Source organism: Pteropus medius, unplaced genomic scaffold (assembly GCF_902729225.1).
Source record: "Pteropus medius unplaced genomic scaffold, Ma_sr-lr_union100, whole genome shotgun sequence".
Lineage (NCBI taxonomy): Eukaryota > Metazoa > Chordata > Mammalia > Chiroptera > Pteropodidae > Pteropus > Pteropus medius.
Window position 1 is genome coordinate 276,055 of NW_024347791.1, and position 18,691 is coordinate 294,745.

General features: G+C 39.6%; 1 protein-coding gene across 2 annotated transcripts; it reads left to right on the forward strand.

Annotated features, from left to right (window-relative positions):
- Nucleotides 1–284: 284 nt before the first annotated feature.
- DDX17 (DEAD-box helicase 17) lies at nucleotides 285–18,436 on the forward strand. 2 transcript variants are annotated; one of them, XM_039877675.1, is made up of 13 exons: nucleotides 285–682; nucleotides 4,786–4,936; nucleotides 5,537–5,636; nucleotides 6,254–6,387; nucleotides 6,677–6,742; nucleotides 7,934–8,075; nucleotides 8,448–8,608; nucleotides 8,693–8,865; nucleotides 9,205–9,315; nucleotides 9,563–9,624; nucleotides 11,241–11,300; nucleotides 15,227–15,469; nucleotides 16,394–18,436. In XM_039877675.1, the coding sequence occupies exons 1-13, from the start codon at nucleotides 633–635 to the stop codon at nucleotides 16,897–16,899; spliced, it is 1,959 nt and encodes a 652-aa protein (XP_039733609.1). In that variant the 5' UTR covers nucleotides 285–632; the 3' UTR covers nucleotides 16,900–18,436. The 2 variants fall into 2 exon arrangements, with proteins under 2 accessions (XP_039733609.1, XP_039733610.1); XM_039877676.1 differs by having other exon boundaries at nucleotides 325–682; nucleotides 15,227–15,463; nucleotides 16,394–17,106.
- Nucleotides 18,437–18,691: the final 255 nt, after the last annotated feature.

The following is an 18,691-nucleotide window of genomic DNA, read 5'->3' on the forward strand; positions in this document are numbered from 1 at the left end:
CCAAACAGAATGCGTTACGCAGACTACGCATCTTCGCAACAGTGGGCTGGCTAACCACGCAAAGAATGTTACGTAGCGCCGGAGGCTCTTCTCCCCACCCCCACCCTACGTTCTAATTCAGGCGGCACGGGAACTCTACGCCTAATCCGTACTTTGTTTTCCTTCTACCGACCGCAAAGTGCGTCCACCTCCGCAACCGACGTAAAATGCTTCCAAGAATACCCATAGTACTCCGCGAAGCCCTCGGGCTATTCCGACACGCTGTTTACGTATCGTCTCCGACGTACGTAGCGTTAAGCTGGAGCAGTCTCGGTGCCGGCCGCCATTTTGTGCAGTCGCCGGGAAGGAAGGAGACGCCTAACCCGCGGTATCGCCGGGTTTGAGCGTAGCCAAACCTACCCACTAACTTTATAATCCCGATTCTCTGTGTTTTGCTCCCGTCTCCGACGAGAGAGGCGGCGACGGTGGCGTCTGCGACGGGAGACAGCGCGTCGGAGCGAGAGAGCGCCGCGCCTGCCGCCGCCCCAACAGCGGAGGCGCCGCCGCCATCGGTCGTCACCAGACCGGAGCCGCAGGCCCTCCCGAGCGCGGCCATCCGTGCCCCGCTCCCAGATCTTTACCCATTTGGGACCATGCGCGGAGGCGGCTTTGGGGACCGGGACCGGGATCGTGACCGTGGAGGGTAAGGGGGGGTGGAGGAGAGGAAAGGCCTGGGTGTGCGTGGGGGTGGGGCGGTCGCTTCCTGAGGAGACCGCAGCCTGCGGTCTAGCGGGAGACGTTGAGCGGCCTGCAGGCTTGGAAGCGACGCTCCCGACTCGGGAGGCGACACCACCCGGGACATAATAGCGATTGTGGGCTCGGGCCTCTGGGTGGGCTTGGGCCCGGGGATCACTGGTAACCCGGCGGAGGCGGGGGATGGTACCTTGGCGACGCCCCAACTCCTTGCGGACTGCCGTGGTAGCGTGGTTCGGCCCTGGCCCCGCGGGGTGCAGGAGGGGCGGCTGGGCGGTCGCAGCCCCGAGCCCGGCCGATTTAGGCAAGTCATTTGATCGCTCCTGGCCTCAGCCTCCCTCCGTGAAACACAAATGTTCGTGTTGAGAAGAGAATGAGGTCTCCGAGTTCAGCCTAGGAAAATCTTAACGTGAAATGGCTTCCCTTATGTTATCTATCGCCACGGATGACTGTTAATGGAACTGGAAACCTGGTTTGAAACTAGAGACTAAAAGACTGACTTCTAGTTTTAAAAAAACCTTTAAATTCCTTTTAGTCGTATTTACATAATTTGAAGGGCGCATGTTGGCATATAAAGCAATGAATTGCCATCTAAATGACCGTGTTTAGTGAGGAAGGGAGTGTTTTTTCTCTGGTCGTTACCGTAGTTTTTCCCTCCATGTTTCGGTCTGTTTTTCTGTAATTGGACTGGAACAATAACTTCTCGGCCTAGCTAGAAAATTTTTGGTGTAGTAACGGCACAGTTAACAGAGTTGGAAGGTAACAGGATTAGAACTGAAATTCTAATTTCCCGGATACTGAAATTAAAATCTTAATGTCAGTTAAACGAAAAAATTGCTTAAGAGGTAGATACATGTTGATTTGTTATTACTTTTTTTGTAGTGAAAGTCATATCTTTGGATAGAAAGTAAAGTGACGCTCCTTAATGTATATGTGACCTTGGTCAATATCTTAAATCTTTGTGAGCCTATTTTCTAATCTGAAGATGGGGATAATAATTGCCTCTACATTGTTCTTGGGAGTTGTCTCTTTGTAGTAGTTCTGTTGATATTTTCTCTTTTTTGTGTTTTGTTCAAATACATGCATCAGATTTTCTAGTCACAAGCACCTCAATTATCACTTAATTTACAAAGTAAAAAGATTGTTTTGATTTATACTTTGTTGGGAAGGAAAACATTTGACTCTAGTGTTAAGTTTGGAAGAATAAGAGTGGAATGTTTGCTTAGTGTTTCACAGTAGAGCTAAATTTAGAAGCGAATTTCAGTACAAGTGCTTAGGAAAAAGAATTTCACATTACTAGGAAAGTTGAAAATCACACAGTCATACCTCTCTTGAGCTTTATACCCTAGACTCTAAGGCCTAGAAAAACTCTTGCAGACGGGCCCCAGTATCCCTGTACAACGTTGTTTATACCAGCATCATTCATGACAGTATTGGAAACAGCTCAAATGTCGGGATTAACTGAGTATTCATACAGTAGAATACAACAGCAATAAGAAAAAAAGCTCGTATCAACATAAATGACTCGCAGTATTGAGTAAAGCAAGTTGCGTTAGGGTAATGCATATAAGGATACGTACAAATGTGACAAGACTAAAAGCAAAAGGCATGGGAATGGTTAAAATTTGAGATAATTTTGGTGGGGGTTGTAAACTTGAAATAGGCACATAGAGGCTACCAAGGTTTTGGTAATGTTTCTTTCCTGTGGGTATTTGACTTACTATTTAATTGAATTGTAAATGTGCTTTAATAATAAAAATTTGAAAAGAGAAAAGTGCATTACTGTCCCGTACTTTATCTCATATTGACTCTTTAGTATCAGATGACATTTTTAAACAAAACGATAACTTTAATAAGGTCTGTGCCTTGACTCTGCCTTTACTATGAAATTTCCTTTGTTTTCAGTTGCTGTTTGGTCCTTAACTGAACGTTAAAGAGCTGAAATTGATTATTTGAAAAGGGAATGAGTGAGATAAGTGTACATGTACTGTCCAAAAATGTGCAGTTTATTTAAACTAGCATGATATTGCATGTTAATATATAAATCTTCAAAGCTGCATTTATTGTAAAGCCAAATTAAACTTTATACTCAAAAACATTTAATGAACAGCACAGTATGCTAGAGATGAGGATACATGCATCTTTAAAGGATGGTACAAATGTGCTAAAAATTCTGCAAGAGTAAAAGGCTCTTTTGAATATCGAAGTCAGCATATTTATAAAGAACCCTATGTTTCAAGTTATATGTTTAGTGTAAGATAATATGCCTTGGATAATTAGCCAAGGCAATAGGGAAAAAGAAAAATAATTTAAGAGCAACTTTGAATCAACTTTAAAAGGAACCTTATTTTGAAAAGTTCTATTTTCTAGATCCTTAGTTTAAGGTCTGGTAGCATTGGAATGCAGTAGCAGCTTTGAAATGGCATGTTTTGGAAACCACATAAATTGATATAAACTAGACCGACAATCCGAACATTGGTCTTTGGTCATTTTTATTTTCTCTGCAAGATTGTTTAGAGACTTTGCTTTTTTATTATTAAAATTCCTATGGTTGCTTCATTTACAAGTGAGCGGGGAGGAGTCGATCAGGGTGGTCTTTTGGTGGGTTCAGCATTGAACTTTGGACCTGAGGCCATATTGCAGATATGAATATTTTGTCTTTGATATATGTATCCCTGTGCAGTTTGCTTTTCCTGTAGTATGAATGGAATCGGAATCAACCCAGTTCTGCCTATTGAATGTAAATACTGAAAAAATCTCCTGCCATCAGTTTTTGTATTTAGAGAAACAACTAGCTGGGTCTTAAAACCAGAGTTTTAACAATTGTTTGAATTCCAGGAAATTAAGGCCCTTTAAAATAGTACAACTACTGCGTGTCAGTTATAAAGTGGCACCATCTGCAAGATGTTATGAGTGGATTAGAGTGGAAGGGAATGTTCAGTATAGTGTTTTCAGGAGTAAAGCAGTGGGATGAAAACATGCTATGTACTATTTGTATATCAAACAATGCCCCCTACTTTAGTAGGTTGAAATACAGAAATGAAGGCCATCTTAAGTATTAGGATTCTTCTGGAAAAGAACATTTCAAATTCTGCTAGTGACCATATTTGTATTCCAACTGGATTTGTCTGATGTGAAAATTAGATAAAGCAAAAAGATTGGTTTTAAATAATCTGAGTTTTAAAACCTTAAATAAGACTTCATTATTTAAGTGGTTTCTTTGGTAAATTTATAATAGTACTGTTTGCCTGAGAACAAAAAGATGATAAAGGTGGAAATGAAGATGAAGGAAAGGTCATAAATCTTTGTTTTGGCTATATTTATTAGCATAAACTAAAGGTGAAGAGTAGCCTATCAGTTTTTTTAGAGGTCCTAATAGTTTTCCTTAGATTAGCAGACGGAAGGAGTGCTCGTCACAGAAGCTGTTCAGGTATGAGGAGACTCACTGGAAGTATCTATCTTACCCTTAATTTAAGCTTAAAGTAATGTTCTCCCTTACCTACTTCTCTGAATATTACACAAGAGGAGTAGAGCCTTCCGTTTCATTCACTTTAGTATCTCAACCACTTAAAACAGGACTTGGTACCTGATTGATACCCAGTAACAATTTTTCGAGTTCTAAGTCTTAGTTCTGAGTGCTTACTACACCATAAACTGTTTTAAGCACTTTACACATACTTCATCTTTACAGCAACTTCTGAAATAGGTATTAGTATTATTTCTGCATAAGAAATTGAGGGCCAGGGAAGTTAAATAATTTGCTCAAAGTGGCAGAATCAAAATTTAAACCTCTTCAGATTCCAGAGTCTGGTTGTAATTCCCATGATACTTTTCTCTAAATATAATAAATTTTAACTTTTCACCTATTGTAGTCATACCTGTAGCAATATTGTTGAATAGTAAAGAAAGTTGTTCGAACTGCTCCGTGCCCTCATATAAGAGTAACAAAATGCTCTCTTTAGAGGGGCTGGTAGTCCCATCTTTTTGCATGGTTTTATGGCACCTGAGTTATATTGCTTTAAAACTAATAAACTAAAATTTTAATATTTCTAGATTTGGAGCAAGAGGTGGTGGTGGCCTTCCTCCAAAGAAATTTGGTAATCCTGGGGAGCGTTTGCGTAAAAAGAAGTGGGATTTGAGTGAGCTCCCCAAGTTTGAGAAGAATTTTTATGTGGAACATCCAGAAGTGGCACGGCTGACTCCAGTAAGTTTTGGGGGGTTGTTTATTTATTTATCCTTTTTAATACACAATAATAAACCAAGTAGACATATTAGCCAGAATTTACATATATATATTGCTGTTGCTGTTGTATGTATTCTAGTACAGTGATACTTTCCTTAGCTTCTTGTTAAGACTACTAGTACTCATAAGAGGAACCAGCTTAAATATGTACCTAATGTATTGATTGCTTGGTTCTCATTTGTTGGTTATGCTTCGAACCAATTTGTCATAACTGGTATTAACTTTATGAGGTTATGATTTTTTATCTCTGAAGTTAAATTTTAAATATTAGCATTGTCTTTTTAATCTCATGATTCCTTTGGTCTCTACCCATTATGGTTACTTGTTCAGAAGTGTCATGGAAAGAGCACTTTATTCCAACTTCTATATTTTATCTGTTTTCTATGTGAAAAGTGGAACTCTTATCAACCTATTTCATTGACTTACAGAGTTGAGAGGATCCTCACACATTTTCCATTTTAATTTCGAATTATATGATAATTGTTCAGCTGGATTGGAACATAAAAGTTTTGCATGTTTAGAATAACTTGTTTCCTAATTTGTCTTACTTTTCCTCCATAGTATGAGGTTGATGAACTACGTCGTAAGAAGGAGATAACAGTGAGAGGGGGAGATGTTTGTCCTAAACCTGTGTTTGCCTTCCATCATGCTAACTTCCCACGTGAGTGTTCACCAATCCAGAATCTTAATTGTTAATTTGGGTTGAATGGTAAACATGAGTAATACATCATTTAAAGGTTTCAACCCATACTCAGAGTTTTGTTGAAAACCTTAGTAGAATGTCTTTTATGAAGATAATGATTTACGTTACGTAAATTTTTTAAAACCTGCTCAAGGCTAGAAGTAAATACCATATTGTTGCATGCTTATCTGTTTTCTGATTTAGAACCTTTTCTTTTTTTTTTGAGTTTCTTCTTCCCCTAGGGGGTTTCACCTCTGCCTTTTAGAAAACACAAGAATGGAATGGTTTTTTAGCTGGATATAGTTTGAATTTGGCAAACAATGAGTGACTACCATGTGCCAATGCCTTGTTAGATACTTGAGGGCAGGGGTTCTCAAGTTTTTGAGGGGAAAGGTAGATGGTCGTGGCGGCATCCTTCTGAGAGGAAGTAGTCAGCAGGTCAGAGATTTAGTAACTAAAGAGAAAAACACTTCTCTTGGAGAGAGATAAAGCCGAGTAAATCTTTCCTTCAGTAAGCTTAACAGTTTTATTAAATTCTTTTTGGCTATGTTCTTAGTTTTACTTAAAAGGAGTAAGTAACATCCGTCCTATTACAGAGTATGTAATGGACGTATTGATGGATCAGCACTTCACAGAACCAACTCCAATTCAGTGCCAGGGATTTCCATTGGCTCTTAGTGGCCGGGATATGGTGGGCATTGCTCAGACCGGCTCTGGGAAGACACTGGCGGTATGTACCAGATTTTTAACATGGGGTAACTTATTTTGCTATTCACATTATCCCGTATATTCTCAATTTTTCATAAAATTTGAATTCAGATAGCATAGGTAATATTTCACTTTTTTAGCTATATGAAATATGTGGCAGCATTTCGTGTTTAAATTTACATTGCACATGTGTAACAGTTGTGCGTACTGTTTTAACTTTCCTAGTTATGCATTATCAATTACTGCAATAATTTAGAGCTTTTAAAGTAGTGGCTTAGTTTTCTTATAAGACTTGTCTTTTTTCCTCTCAGTATTTGCTGCCTGCAATTGTTCATATTAACCACCAGCCATACTTGGAAAGGGGAGATGGTCCAATCGTAAGTGTGTTTTAGTTTGCTTATAATTCTAAGAAAAACTACAGTTTTATGATTATTGTGTTTTAGGCACCGTACTGTACATGTGTTTTCAGATTTCATTCTCATCTCCATCCTCCATATCTAGAAATATGTTATTCTCATCTTACTGATAAATTTTAGGCAGTGATACTAAGTTACTTGTCCAAGGTCATACAGCTATAAAATAGCTGAGCTTGAATTTGAGTCTTACTCTTAACCACTGTACATACTACCTTCATACACAGGCATTAATTCAAGTGCAGTTCTTAATTGCTCAGTGATTTTGTGAGGGATACAAAAGAGATATGAAATGAGGTCCTTGCTGTGTGGTTTTAAGTCAGGTTTGGGATGTGTATTCTTTGTGATTAAGTGATACTTCATAAATGTCAATAGGGCAGCATGATTTTATTGTTTGATTATTTTCATTTGTACTATTTCTTATGAGATTTGAGTAGCAGCCTTTAAACATTTGGAAAGTACTTTTTTTTTTTTTTTAATTGAGCTTGCACTTGCTGTATTTATAAAGATCTACGTTGTTACAGTTATGTCTCAATATTTACAAAAAGAAATAATGTGTTACATTGCATCTTGTAATATGCAGTGTGTTCCATATAGCTGAGTTAGCTTATCATTAGGTATTATCTAATGGATCAGTACATAGCGCAAGAGTCATTGTTAACAGTGTAGATGATAACCTATTTCAAACTGTCTTAATTTTATATTATTTTGGCCAACTACTTATTAGATTACGTGTCTTTGTTTTTGTCTAATGCGACTGGTAAGAGCTTAAACTAGAAGTCAGAAAAGTGTCAGCTCTGCTGTCATTCCTCTGTTTAATCCATGGTTTTGTTGCAGGGGTATTTTAAAGCCACTTGTTCACTTTGCAAGTTGTTTAGTTAAAACCAGGCAATACAGTCTATAAATCTACTTAAATAGCATACATACACAGTAATGAATTCTGTTTGAAAAGTAAACCATCATTCTACGTGCTAACTACTCTCCTAACTTTTTGCCACATTCCAGTGCATTTTCTCATACCTCTGCCTTCCCAACCTCCCACCCTAATACATACTTTGAAAGTACCAAGTCAGACAACAGAAAAAGAGTTAGATGACCTTTTGTCTTTTTTTTAACTTATGATGTGTGTCTCAAGTGTATGTTTATTTGTTCCAGTGTCTGGTCCTGGCTCCTACTAGAGAGCTTGCCCAACAAGTACAGCAGGTGGCTGATGACTATGGCAAATGTTCCAGATTGAAGAGTACTTGCATTTATGGAGGTGCTCCTAAAGGTCCCCAGATTCGAGACTTGGAGAGAGGTAATTATTTTTTAATTCAGCATGTAAGAATTATTAGTTTATCTCATTTTGCCAGTTTTCTATGAATGAAATTAAAGAGAAAAATAGTGGGTTCCTATGGGAAAAATTGGCATTTTAGCAGCTTAAAATTTCTCGGGTATGGTTAAAATACTATTTTGGAAAAGCTCAATGTGGCTAGAGACTTAATACTTTGTGAAGATTTGATTATTATACATAAATGCTCCTTACATTGTGCTTTTCCAAGTACTGTGTTAAAAGTTAGCTAGTCTGCAGTATTTAATATACTAGTAGAGGTAGTGCTGCTTAGTTTGCTGAGTCTTGGACAGTGGGTAAAGAATTCTTAGTTGCTAGAACTTCAATTTTGTTTTACAGGTGTTGAGATCTGTATAGCTACTCCTGGGCGCCTGATAGATTTCTTGGAGTCGGGAAAGACAAATCTTCGCCGATGTACCTACCTTGTACTGGATGAGGCTGACAGAATGCTTGATATGGGTTTTGAACCCCAGATTCGTAAAATTGTTGACCAAATCAGGGTGTGTAAAGCTGATAATGTGCTGTTTATGTCCTTTGCCTGTTACAGTTCTTTAGCCTAAAAGTAAGCCTTTCTTTCTTTATAGCCTGATAGGCAGACACTGATGTGGAGTGCAACCTGGCCAAAAGAAGTAAGACAGCTTGCAGAAGACTTCCTTCGTGATTACACCCAGATCAATGTAGGCAATCTGGAGTTGAGTGCCAACCACAACATCCTCCAGATTGTGGATGTCTGCATGGAAAGTGAAAAAGACCACAAGTATGAGAGATTTCACTATTTTGATAATGCTGATAAACTTTTCCTAGTAATCTTCCAAAATTAAAGCATTAAAGAAACTAATATTTTTTTGAGGCCTGAAAATACTAAAAGCATTGCTAGGTTTCCAACAGTTCATCCTTCATATCACTTATCAGAACCTTTTGGTTAAAGGCAAGGATTCTGGATCCTTGGATTTGAATCTCAGCTCTGATAATTATCAGCTGTATAGAAAATAATGTTAAAAGTACTATAGCTGTGGGGGTTGATATTGCAGGCATAGCTTCTGCGTAAAGTATAGGGAGGTCTCTGGATGACTAATGTCATTGGTCTCATCTTCAGATTGATCCAACTCATGGAGGAAATAATGGCTGAAAAGGAAAATAAGACAATAATATTTGTAGAGACGAAGAGACGCTGTGATGACCTCACTCGAAGGATGCGCAGAGATGGGTGAGTGCAGCACGGAGGTAATTGGCCTCCGGTTTTATAGTTAGCAGTTTCGAAATTGGTATTGTGAATGTTGTATAATATTAATAATGTTTAACACACACTTCGTTCTTTAAATGGACACAGTCATCTACCTATATAGTCTGACAGACTTCACAATTGCATATGGTTGCATTTCTTTTTAAAGCTCAGTTTCCCTCCCCTTTTTTTTTAAAGATTTCTAAAATATTGGTCACTTTTTTCCTGACAGTTGGCCAGCTATGTGTATCCATGGAGACAAGAGTCAACCAGAGAGAGATTGGGTACTTAATGGTGAGTTCAAAACTAAGCATTGTTCATACTCTTTCAGGGATTGACAGATTTTCTGTAAAAGGACCAGGTAGTAAACATTTTGGCTTTGCAGACTCTAGGATGGTTTGTGTCACAACTATTCGATTTTGTGCTGTTGTAGCAAAAAAATGACCATAGAGAATCTGTAAAGAAAAATCTTGGCTGCATTCTAACAAGACTTTATTAGAAAAAATAGGCATTATGCCAGATTTGACCTGCAGGCAAGTTTGCATAGCTCTGCTCTAGTTCATGGACTTTGGGGGGCATTTCGGGCATATCTTTGCTGTCCTTTAAGGTCAGTGATGCTGGCTCTTCACATATTTTCACAACCTAAACCACCTTTTTATGTAATAAGTTCGTGTCTTTATAGGTGTGTTCACCAGCCCGGAAGCTTCCCAAACCCCATACTTTGGGGATTTCTATGGAGACTTCATCCCATAGTCATGAATGATCATTAACTCCATCTCTAGCTCCTCTTCCTTTCTTGGAGGTTAGGGGAATGGAACTGAAAGTTCCAAGTTTCTAATCATGGCTCGATTTTTTTTTTTTTTTTTTTTTCTTTGGTGCTTTGTCCCCATCAAGGAGCCCATTAAGTGTCACCTCATCAGAACAAAACACTCCTATCACCCAGGAAATCTCATTGATTTAGGAACTCTGTCTGGAACCTGGGTCAAAGACTAAATATTAGAATAAAAGATTCTCATAGCATCCCTATTTACAAGGGTTTTAAGAGCTCTGTGTCAGGAACTGGGGGCAGAAACCAAAATATGTTTTTTCCTGTTATTTCACAGGGGAAAGTGGTTTCTCCTTTTGTTCTGCACCTTTTAAACTTGTGCCCCCTGCCATTTTCTTTTTCATTTGGGAGATAACTTTAGTGTCCTAATTTAAGGGGAAAAATTTCTAGATCATATAATTTTGTTAAAAATCACCACGCTGCCATTTGCAATGACATAGATCTAGAGATTATTATGCCGAATGAAATAAATATAAATACCATATGATTTCACTTATATGCAGAATCTAAGGAACAGAAAGAACAAACTAATCAAAAACAGACTCACAAATATAGAGGACAGTCTGGTGATGGCCAGAGGGGAGGGGCTTGTGGGCCTAGGAGAAAGAGATGAAGGGTTAAAGAAGTACAGGTTAATAGTCGATAGATGGTCATGAGTTTGGGGAGCATGGCATGGGGAATGCAGTCACCAGAAATGGCTAGATAGCTAGAGGAGAGAAAGGGAAATTAGGGGGAATCGTTTTATAAAACTGAAATTTCTAACCAATGTACCGTACCGTATACTTGAAACTAATAATAAAAGAGTAAAACAAATTTGCCATGCCGTTTTAATGGTATTTCATTATTAGAAGTAAATGTTTATCTATTACTCCTCTGATCCCCTGCTAAAGGAGAATGTAATAAAGATTTTCAAAAGAATTACTATTTTCCATACATTTAAAAGATCTCGGCATGTTCTCACACCATTACTTGAAATTTTGCCATGGTAGCTTAAAAAGGCCAGGTAGCTAGGAATGTTTATTTGGCCATTTTTAAAGACATATCACTTAGCCTTGGTTTTCATAGTGTCATTCTTGTTTTGCAGAGTTCCGTTCTGGAAAGGCTCCCATCCTCATTGCCACAGACGTAGCCTCCCGTGGGCTAGGTTTGTATAGATAGGTGTCTCTGTCAATGGTATATGTATCTTTTGGTTTAAAAATTTGTTTGTCATTTCACATTAGAGTTGTATATATGTGTGTTTAAATACTTACAAGAGAAGAATACAAAGCGTGATTTTTCCCTCCCACAATTTTTTTAAAACGTGGTGTTTTGGGGGTGGTGGGTGTTGTTTTATTTTCATTTTTTCTTTTGTTTTCAAAGTCTCTTCCTGTTCCTAACAAACAGGCTTTGGTCTGCAGCAAGGCCTAGGCATGACTGTTCAAACAGTTAGAGGGAGAGGAGACATTCAGTTGAACAGCTCAACTTCCTGGTTTTATTCTGTTATCTGGCTGGATAGAAATGAGCCTGATCGAACTTAGCTGTTAGAAACTAATTTTTTCAGTTATTCTTTTCCTTATACGAGTTTATCTGTGCTAGCTATATATGGAGGTCCAATTCTGTGAATGCTAACATAATACTATATTCTCAGGATTTAATAAGTCTTCTTAAACACGGTATTGTTCAGCAATTAAATCTGCATTGCCCAATTTTACTGAAGTAAAATTATCGTGGGCACTCGGTCATCCTCGACTCCCACCCATAGTCATATCAATGATATGCTGTGTTTCAATTTAAGAAGTTAATCTGAGGTTGGTGGTTTCTGAAGTTTTCGGCCCATTATGATTTAAGATACAGAGAGACATTTTGTTGTACTTTAGCCTATTAGCTTAAACAGGGGTAACTTAAAACTTTTATATTAAAAGATATTTCTGTCACGAAGATACCTTTAAATTATCGACAGGTATTTAATTTCTTGCCCAGTAAGGTGAGAAGCACCATATTCCCTTAACAATGTTCCACGTAAAGAGAAAAGTATTCAAAGTGGAATACAAAAGTAACGAAGACTTTTTATACATTGCACCCATCATTCCCTCCTTCAGAGGTGGTGACCTGCAGCCATGACTGAAAATTGTCTCTGCCCTCTGAGGTCATGTCTGGATCTGTGCGGTTAGAACTTGGGCCTGTTGGGAGAAGAGGCTGAGGGCTGAAAGCAGCTTACATAAAAGCTTTCAGTGATGGTGGTTTTTAAACAGGCTTGCTATGTGCTGGTAGCTTCTTTGTGCATCTTGCCTAGACAATTAAAAATATTTGTTCCATGTCCCCCTGCATTTCCAAACCAAATCAATTGGCTACCATTAGAATAACTTAGACTCTTCATCCCACCCCCCACTCATCCAAGTGAGGGGAGACGGAAGGTACCTGAGTCTGTTTCTTGTTACTCAACATCAGTGCTTGTTTTGGGCCCCTTTGTTTGCTGCCTTGTAAAAATCAAAAGGAGGGGGAAAACCCACCAAAATGGCAGAATGCTGACCAAGGTCCTACAAGATCCTGGAAAGTGAAGGCTTCTACCTCATAGACAGGGGTGCAATTTTCAGCTGAGTCACCAGGCCTTTTTTCACTTCCTGTCGAGCGATGGCCTCTTAAATGTTCCCTTCAGGTAAGTTCTTTGATTCCCATAATGTTATAATAGTCATCCTCAGGCACCCACTATTTATTACTCCCTTTCCACTGGGATATTTTTGATTTTTCCTTTTTTTGTTTAAACTACACACTGTTAAGCTAAAAGTATTGAATTTATTTTGTTTTGTTTTTTAACAGAAGCTTTGATATCAGCTGCAGATCACTCGGTACATGGCCGAGGCAAATCTTCATTGGCCCGAAGCAGCTCTAGATGAGCCTATTGGCTAGTCTCAGTCCCTCCCAATTAGTGATTGGAGATTGAGGCCATGTCATAGGGCTTGTCAGACAAAAAGTTGTTATCCTAGGCAGCTGGCCAAAATATTAACTTTTCAATTTCTCACCCTGCTACAGCATCTTCTCTAAAGGCAGCAAGATAATATTGTGGCCGTGCACAAATAACATCAGGGCAGGCTTGACTGGAGAAAATCAAATTCTGCGCTTGCTCTTATGTGTCCTCAGCCAGCTCTGTGTATATACACAGGACACCTTTCTAGTATGAAGAACTTGCACCATGTCTGCCCCCTATTGAATCCCTCCAGAAATACTCCCAAGTATTATCTGAACCATTGACTTCAGTCCCCAGTGCTTTCTGCTAGGAAAGCATGCGTCTGGGCATCCAGTGCAGTAATTCAGCCTGCTCTGCTATCCATGGTCATACACGATGGGAATTGACTAAGGAGCATTTTCCCAGCTCTGAAGATGTGGTCATGGAGCATAATTTCCCATCCCCCACCTCACACCCATCCTGCCCTGTACATTTTTGTTTATCCCTTGTTTCATCAACGACCTTGGCCGGAGACTCACGCTGCCCCCTGTGATGACTGCCTTCTCGTCTTTCTGGTGTGATTTCAGGACTTTAGGGGTCAGTAAAGACTGAGGAGCCTTTATTGTAATAAGAAACAGACATAATGCCCCTTTCTTCACAGGCCCTTTAACAATAGCTGAATTTTTTTTTTTTTTTAATCATCACCCCTTCCCCCCCTGAAATTAATCCAGTCTGGGCAATAGATGCAGTCTGACCCTTTGGATGTAACTTACATTTTTTTATTAATTATTTTTTTCTACAATCACCCCAATTATCCTTGGGGGGAGGCGTTGGAGGACCTGAAATTTTTACCCGAACCCAGGTTCTCCGGCGCTTGGCAACCAAATGGGGCTACAGAGAAGCATCTAAGCCAGTTCACAGAGCGAGCGTGTGTGGGGACTTCTCACTGCCACGGACCCTTGATGCATGCTCCCCGCGCTCCAGTGGTCCCGTGTCAGAAGGCGGAGTTTTCGAAAGGAGGCCGCCAAATATAAAAGGCAGAGAGACGGGATCGGCTGCAGCGGTTTCCCACAGGAGGAGGGAGTGTGCATCGGTCTGGTAACAAACAGAGAATGTTTCTTAATTACTTCTATCACAAAAATCTGTGTTTTATCTAGGATATTTTCTGAATATTCTTTGTAAAATGCAGATTTTTTTTCCACAAAACATTAGGAGTCTTTGTTATAGTCTTAAATTTGTTTGTTTAAGTAGGTAAAAATAAACATTTAGCTGAAAGCATTACACTAACATTTACATACTTTAAGCATTAGGAGGTTATTCAACCCAATTCCCAGCAGTGGATAGAACATTAAACTTGTGTCTCAAGGTTTCATGGTTTTTCCCACACTCTTTGGCTATTTAATTTCCCAGGTTACGTAGACAATAATTGAAGCAAGTACTGAGTTAAAATAACCTTGAGTTGAGCAAAAACCTCATTTGGCAGAGCTGGGCTTGGTAGTACAGTGAAATTTTAGTGTAATGTGCTCTCGTGGTAATTGAAAGGGGTATGATAATTTGGTTATTTCTGTGAAGGAAACTAGATGTGTACTTGGGCTCTGATCAGTTTTTAAAATAGAGCAAAATTTAATATTTCGATTAAGTCTCCTTTAAAATGTCGTAATAAAGTATATGAAGTTTCTTTTTCATTTTGCTCTGTGACTGGTTTAAAGGTAAGTTTGTTACATTACTGGTAGATTTTGCCAGGCTTCTCCCAACAGAGTAGAAGTGATTTGGCCTTGTAACTTAACGGTGCTACTGTCTTCTACATTCCAGTTTCGAAAAGGATAGAGCTGGAATTTGGTACAACTCCTGTCAGTATATTGGTTAAAATACAGAAGAGGCAGGAGTTTGGATGGTCGAATGGGATTCCCTTAGGGTTTGAAGCTGATAAAGATGCCACTTTCTATGCATGTCCCAAAAATCATTAATCCTCTTTTACTCTGTTGGGATGAGTCTTTTTTTGTTCGTGTTCAGAGTGGTTACTAACTTAATCTTCTCTCCTCTTGCTGTCATCTGCATTCGTGCTTCCTACCTGTTGTTGGCATGTCCTTTACCTTCTCTTTCCCTGCCACGTCAACCTACACACTGACTCATCTTTGGCTTTGAAGATGTGGAAGATGTCAAGTTTGTGATCAACTATGACTATCCAAACAGCTCAGAAGATTATGTGCACCGCATTGGCCGAACGGCCCGTAGTACCAATAAGGGCACTGCCTACACCTTCTTCACCCCGGGAAACCTAAAGCAAGCCAGAGAGTTGATCAAAGTGCTGGAAGAAGCTAATCAGGCTATTAATCCAAAACTGATGCAGCTGGTGGACCACAGAGGAGGCGGCGGAGGAGGGGGTAAGGGTAAGTCCTGGAGTTTTCCAGGTACTACCAAGGTATCACTTTGTGTTCATTGTGCCTTTTTTTTTTTTTAAATTCTGTGAAGGCTTTAAGTATGTTGCTTAAATAATAACAAAAGACTGTTTAGTAGTTTTCAGAATATGTTCTGAATAAGACGGTGAAATTGGAGGCTTGTCATGATTGTCCTTTTGTAGCACATTTCTGTAGATGATATAAAACTGACCCTTTGTATTTTGAAATACATGGTGTATATTCCAAATTAAGCTGAATTATGGTTGCTTTCAGTACCTAATTTTACACTGTTTTATGGTAGAACGGGCATAACTATTGGATCTGAAAATTAGTTGAAGAATATTCTAGGATTTAGGCCTCCTTGACTACCAGTTTGGTATTATTTTTCTTCCCAACTTATTGCATGTTTAAGTTCTATATCACAATTACCTGAGAGGTTTTAAAATGCAGGTTTTTGTTTTTTCTTGAGTAGGTTTAGAATTGAGCTAGGAATTTGAACTACTTTCCTAAAACTTGTGAGATGATTCTGATGCAGTTAATTAGGTCCACAAAGTAACATTTGAGAACGACTGTAGTAGTAGAGGTTCTCTTTATGTGGTTTGAGCTTAGCTGTTTGTATTTTTTTTTTTAACCTATGGTAGGTCACCTAAATAAACCTCTTTACCATTATTTCTGCATTTTTAAAATTTAGTATCTTGGTAATCCTCAAGTAAACACAAGTCCTAAATGGGAGAGAAGTTGAATATTCTTAATGTTTATCATTCTTTTTGAATATGTCCCATTAAAGATTCAAATTATGATTTGGAAGCTGGCGTAGCTAAAGATCGAGGAAGAATGTTGAACGCTTTTGTCACCTGGTAGTATATGTTTGGATTGTATGTCTGGCATTAAAAATTTCTTGTATCCTCCCATCAGGAGGTCGTTCTCGATACCGGACCACTTCATCAGCCAACAATCCCAATCTCATGTATCAGGATGAGTGTGACCGGAGGCTTCGAGGAGTCAAGGATGGCGGCCGGAGAGACTCTGCAAGCTATCGGGATCGTAGTGAAACCGATAGAGCTGGTTATGCTAATGGCAGTGGCTATGGAAGTCCAAATTCTGCCTTTGGAGCACAAGCTGGCCAGTACACCTATGGTCAAGGCACCTATGGGGCAGCTGCTTATGGCACCAGTGGCTATACAGCCCAAGAATATGGCGCTGGCACTTATGGGGCTAGTAGCACCACCTCAACTGGGAGAAGTTCACAGAGCTCTAGCCAGCAGTTTAGTGGGATAGGCCGATCTGGGCAGCAACCACAGCCACTGATGTCACAACAGTTTGCACAGCCTCCGGGAGCTACCAATATGATAGGTTACATGGGGCAGACTGCCTACCAATACCCCCCTCCCCCTCCTCCCCCTCCTCCTTCACGTAAATGAAACCACTCAAGTGGTAGTGACTTGTGCAGACATTACATTTAAAGGAACGCTGTCTTTCCCTTTTTTTTTCTCTTTCTGTTTTCTTTCTTTTTTTATTTTTCTCCCCTAGCCATTGTGGTTTGTGTTTCTTGGAGATAGTTAGAATTCACTGCCAGGTTTCTTCTGCCCGCCAAATTGATCCCAGTCAGTAATAACAGATTTTGTAAAGATATATATGGCTGACTGGAAGAGATTCCCCCCTCCCCGCCCCCAACTTATTGCATGTGGAGGATGTTTGAGCTATTTTTCATCTTAAAAGAAAAAGCAAGGTATTAGGCCCTTTTGTGGGAACCCTTTTTTGTTGTCCTGAGTTGGGGGTGGGTGGGGGAGGGTAGAGGGTTAAATCTGCAGAAGAAGATGGCATCTGTGCTTTAAACTGCTCTCATTACCGAGTTAGAGAACCGGAGGGAGCTCCCAGTACATTTTCCATAATGCTTTTTAATGTTTCTCAAGCTGGAACAGGGTTCCTCAGACTTGATGAGTTTTTGAGACAGTGCTTTGGCATTGTCATTTTGGTTGATTGCTTGTTAAGGGCATTCAACAGTTTTAAAAAATTCCTAATTGGTTTTGTCTCCTTTACACTCTGCCTTCCCCCTTCCCAATTACTGAAAATTAACCATTTTAGTGTCAGGTTAGAAATTGAATGGCCGAGTCCAAGTTTAAGTGTATCTTTTAAATTAAAAACCCAAGTGTTTATTGAAATGGTTAACGTAGCATGTCAGCATCTGGTTGGAAGCTGCCTTCCCCCCCGGCCCGCCCCCCCCATATAAACAGGGACCATCTGTGAAATTCATTTTCCAGCCAGACAGCTGCTGTGGGCAGAACGAGTATAAATATAAATGCTCACTGGGAATGTTATTAACCAGTTAAGTATGTATTTCACCTGCAGTGTAAAAACCACCTTTAATTCTAAACCGTATACTCAATGGGCAGATTTTTTTTTTTAAACTTAGTAGAGCTAGAATAAAAGCAGCTCTTCGCAAGCTCCTCATCCCTTTTAGCCAAGTTACCTTGAATAAAGAATTTCAAGGGTTTATTGAGAGAGGTTTATTCATACTGTGTTCTCTGCAGTGCTTTGTAACAGCTTTTGGATGCAAATTTCCCTCAGCGTCCATTTGCACTCAGTTTTGCAGGTAGTGCTTAAGAAAAGTCATACAGAGGACTAAGATCTAAGTCCTTTTATTTTTCCTCCATCTAAAGGTAGGTGAGTCCATCCCCTTCGTAGTGATAACTGTTTTACCAAGGCTTCTTGGAACAGATAGGCCTGGAAAGAATCTTCTCTTGTGTTTACTGTAACAGGACAGGAAAATCAGACAGCCCCAGAAACCTCTTCCATATCTAGCATGAGACTCTCTAGTGCTGTCGTCGGTATTACTTACTCACAATGTACTGAAAGGAGGAAAGAAGGCTCCACTGCATTCTTTGGCTAAGGCCCGAGAGTGCTTACTGGTTTGTAAGATACAGATATCTAAATACTTGAGGTTTTTGTTTTCCTTTTTAAATTCTTCAGGGAGAGAGAAGGGATTGTTTCTGAGGGATTCTGAAAGTTGGTTGAATATGCAACACAGGTAGGTTGTCAGCATAAGCTGAAATATATGCATGTAAGAACTTTGACACCTTCCCCCCGCCCCACTTTCTTCCTTAACTTTTTTTATCCTCCCCCCTCCGCCCCCCCATAGAAGTTTAGGCCGAGGGAGGGTAGCAGGCACAGGAAAGACGTGGCAAAATTGATCTGTGCTTTCAAACCAAAGTG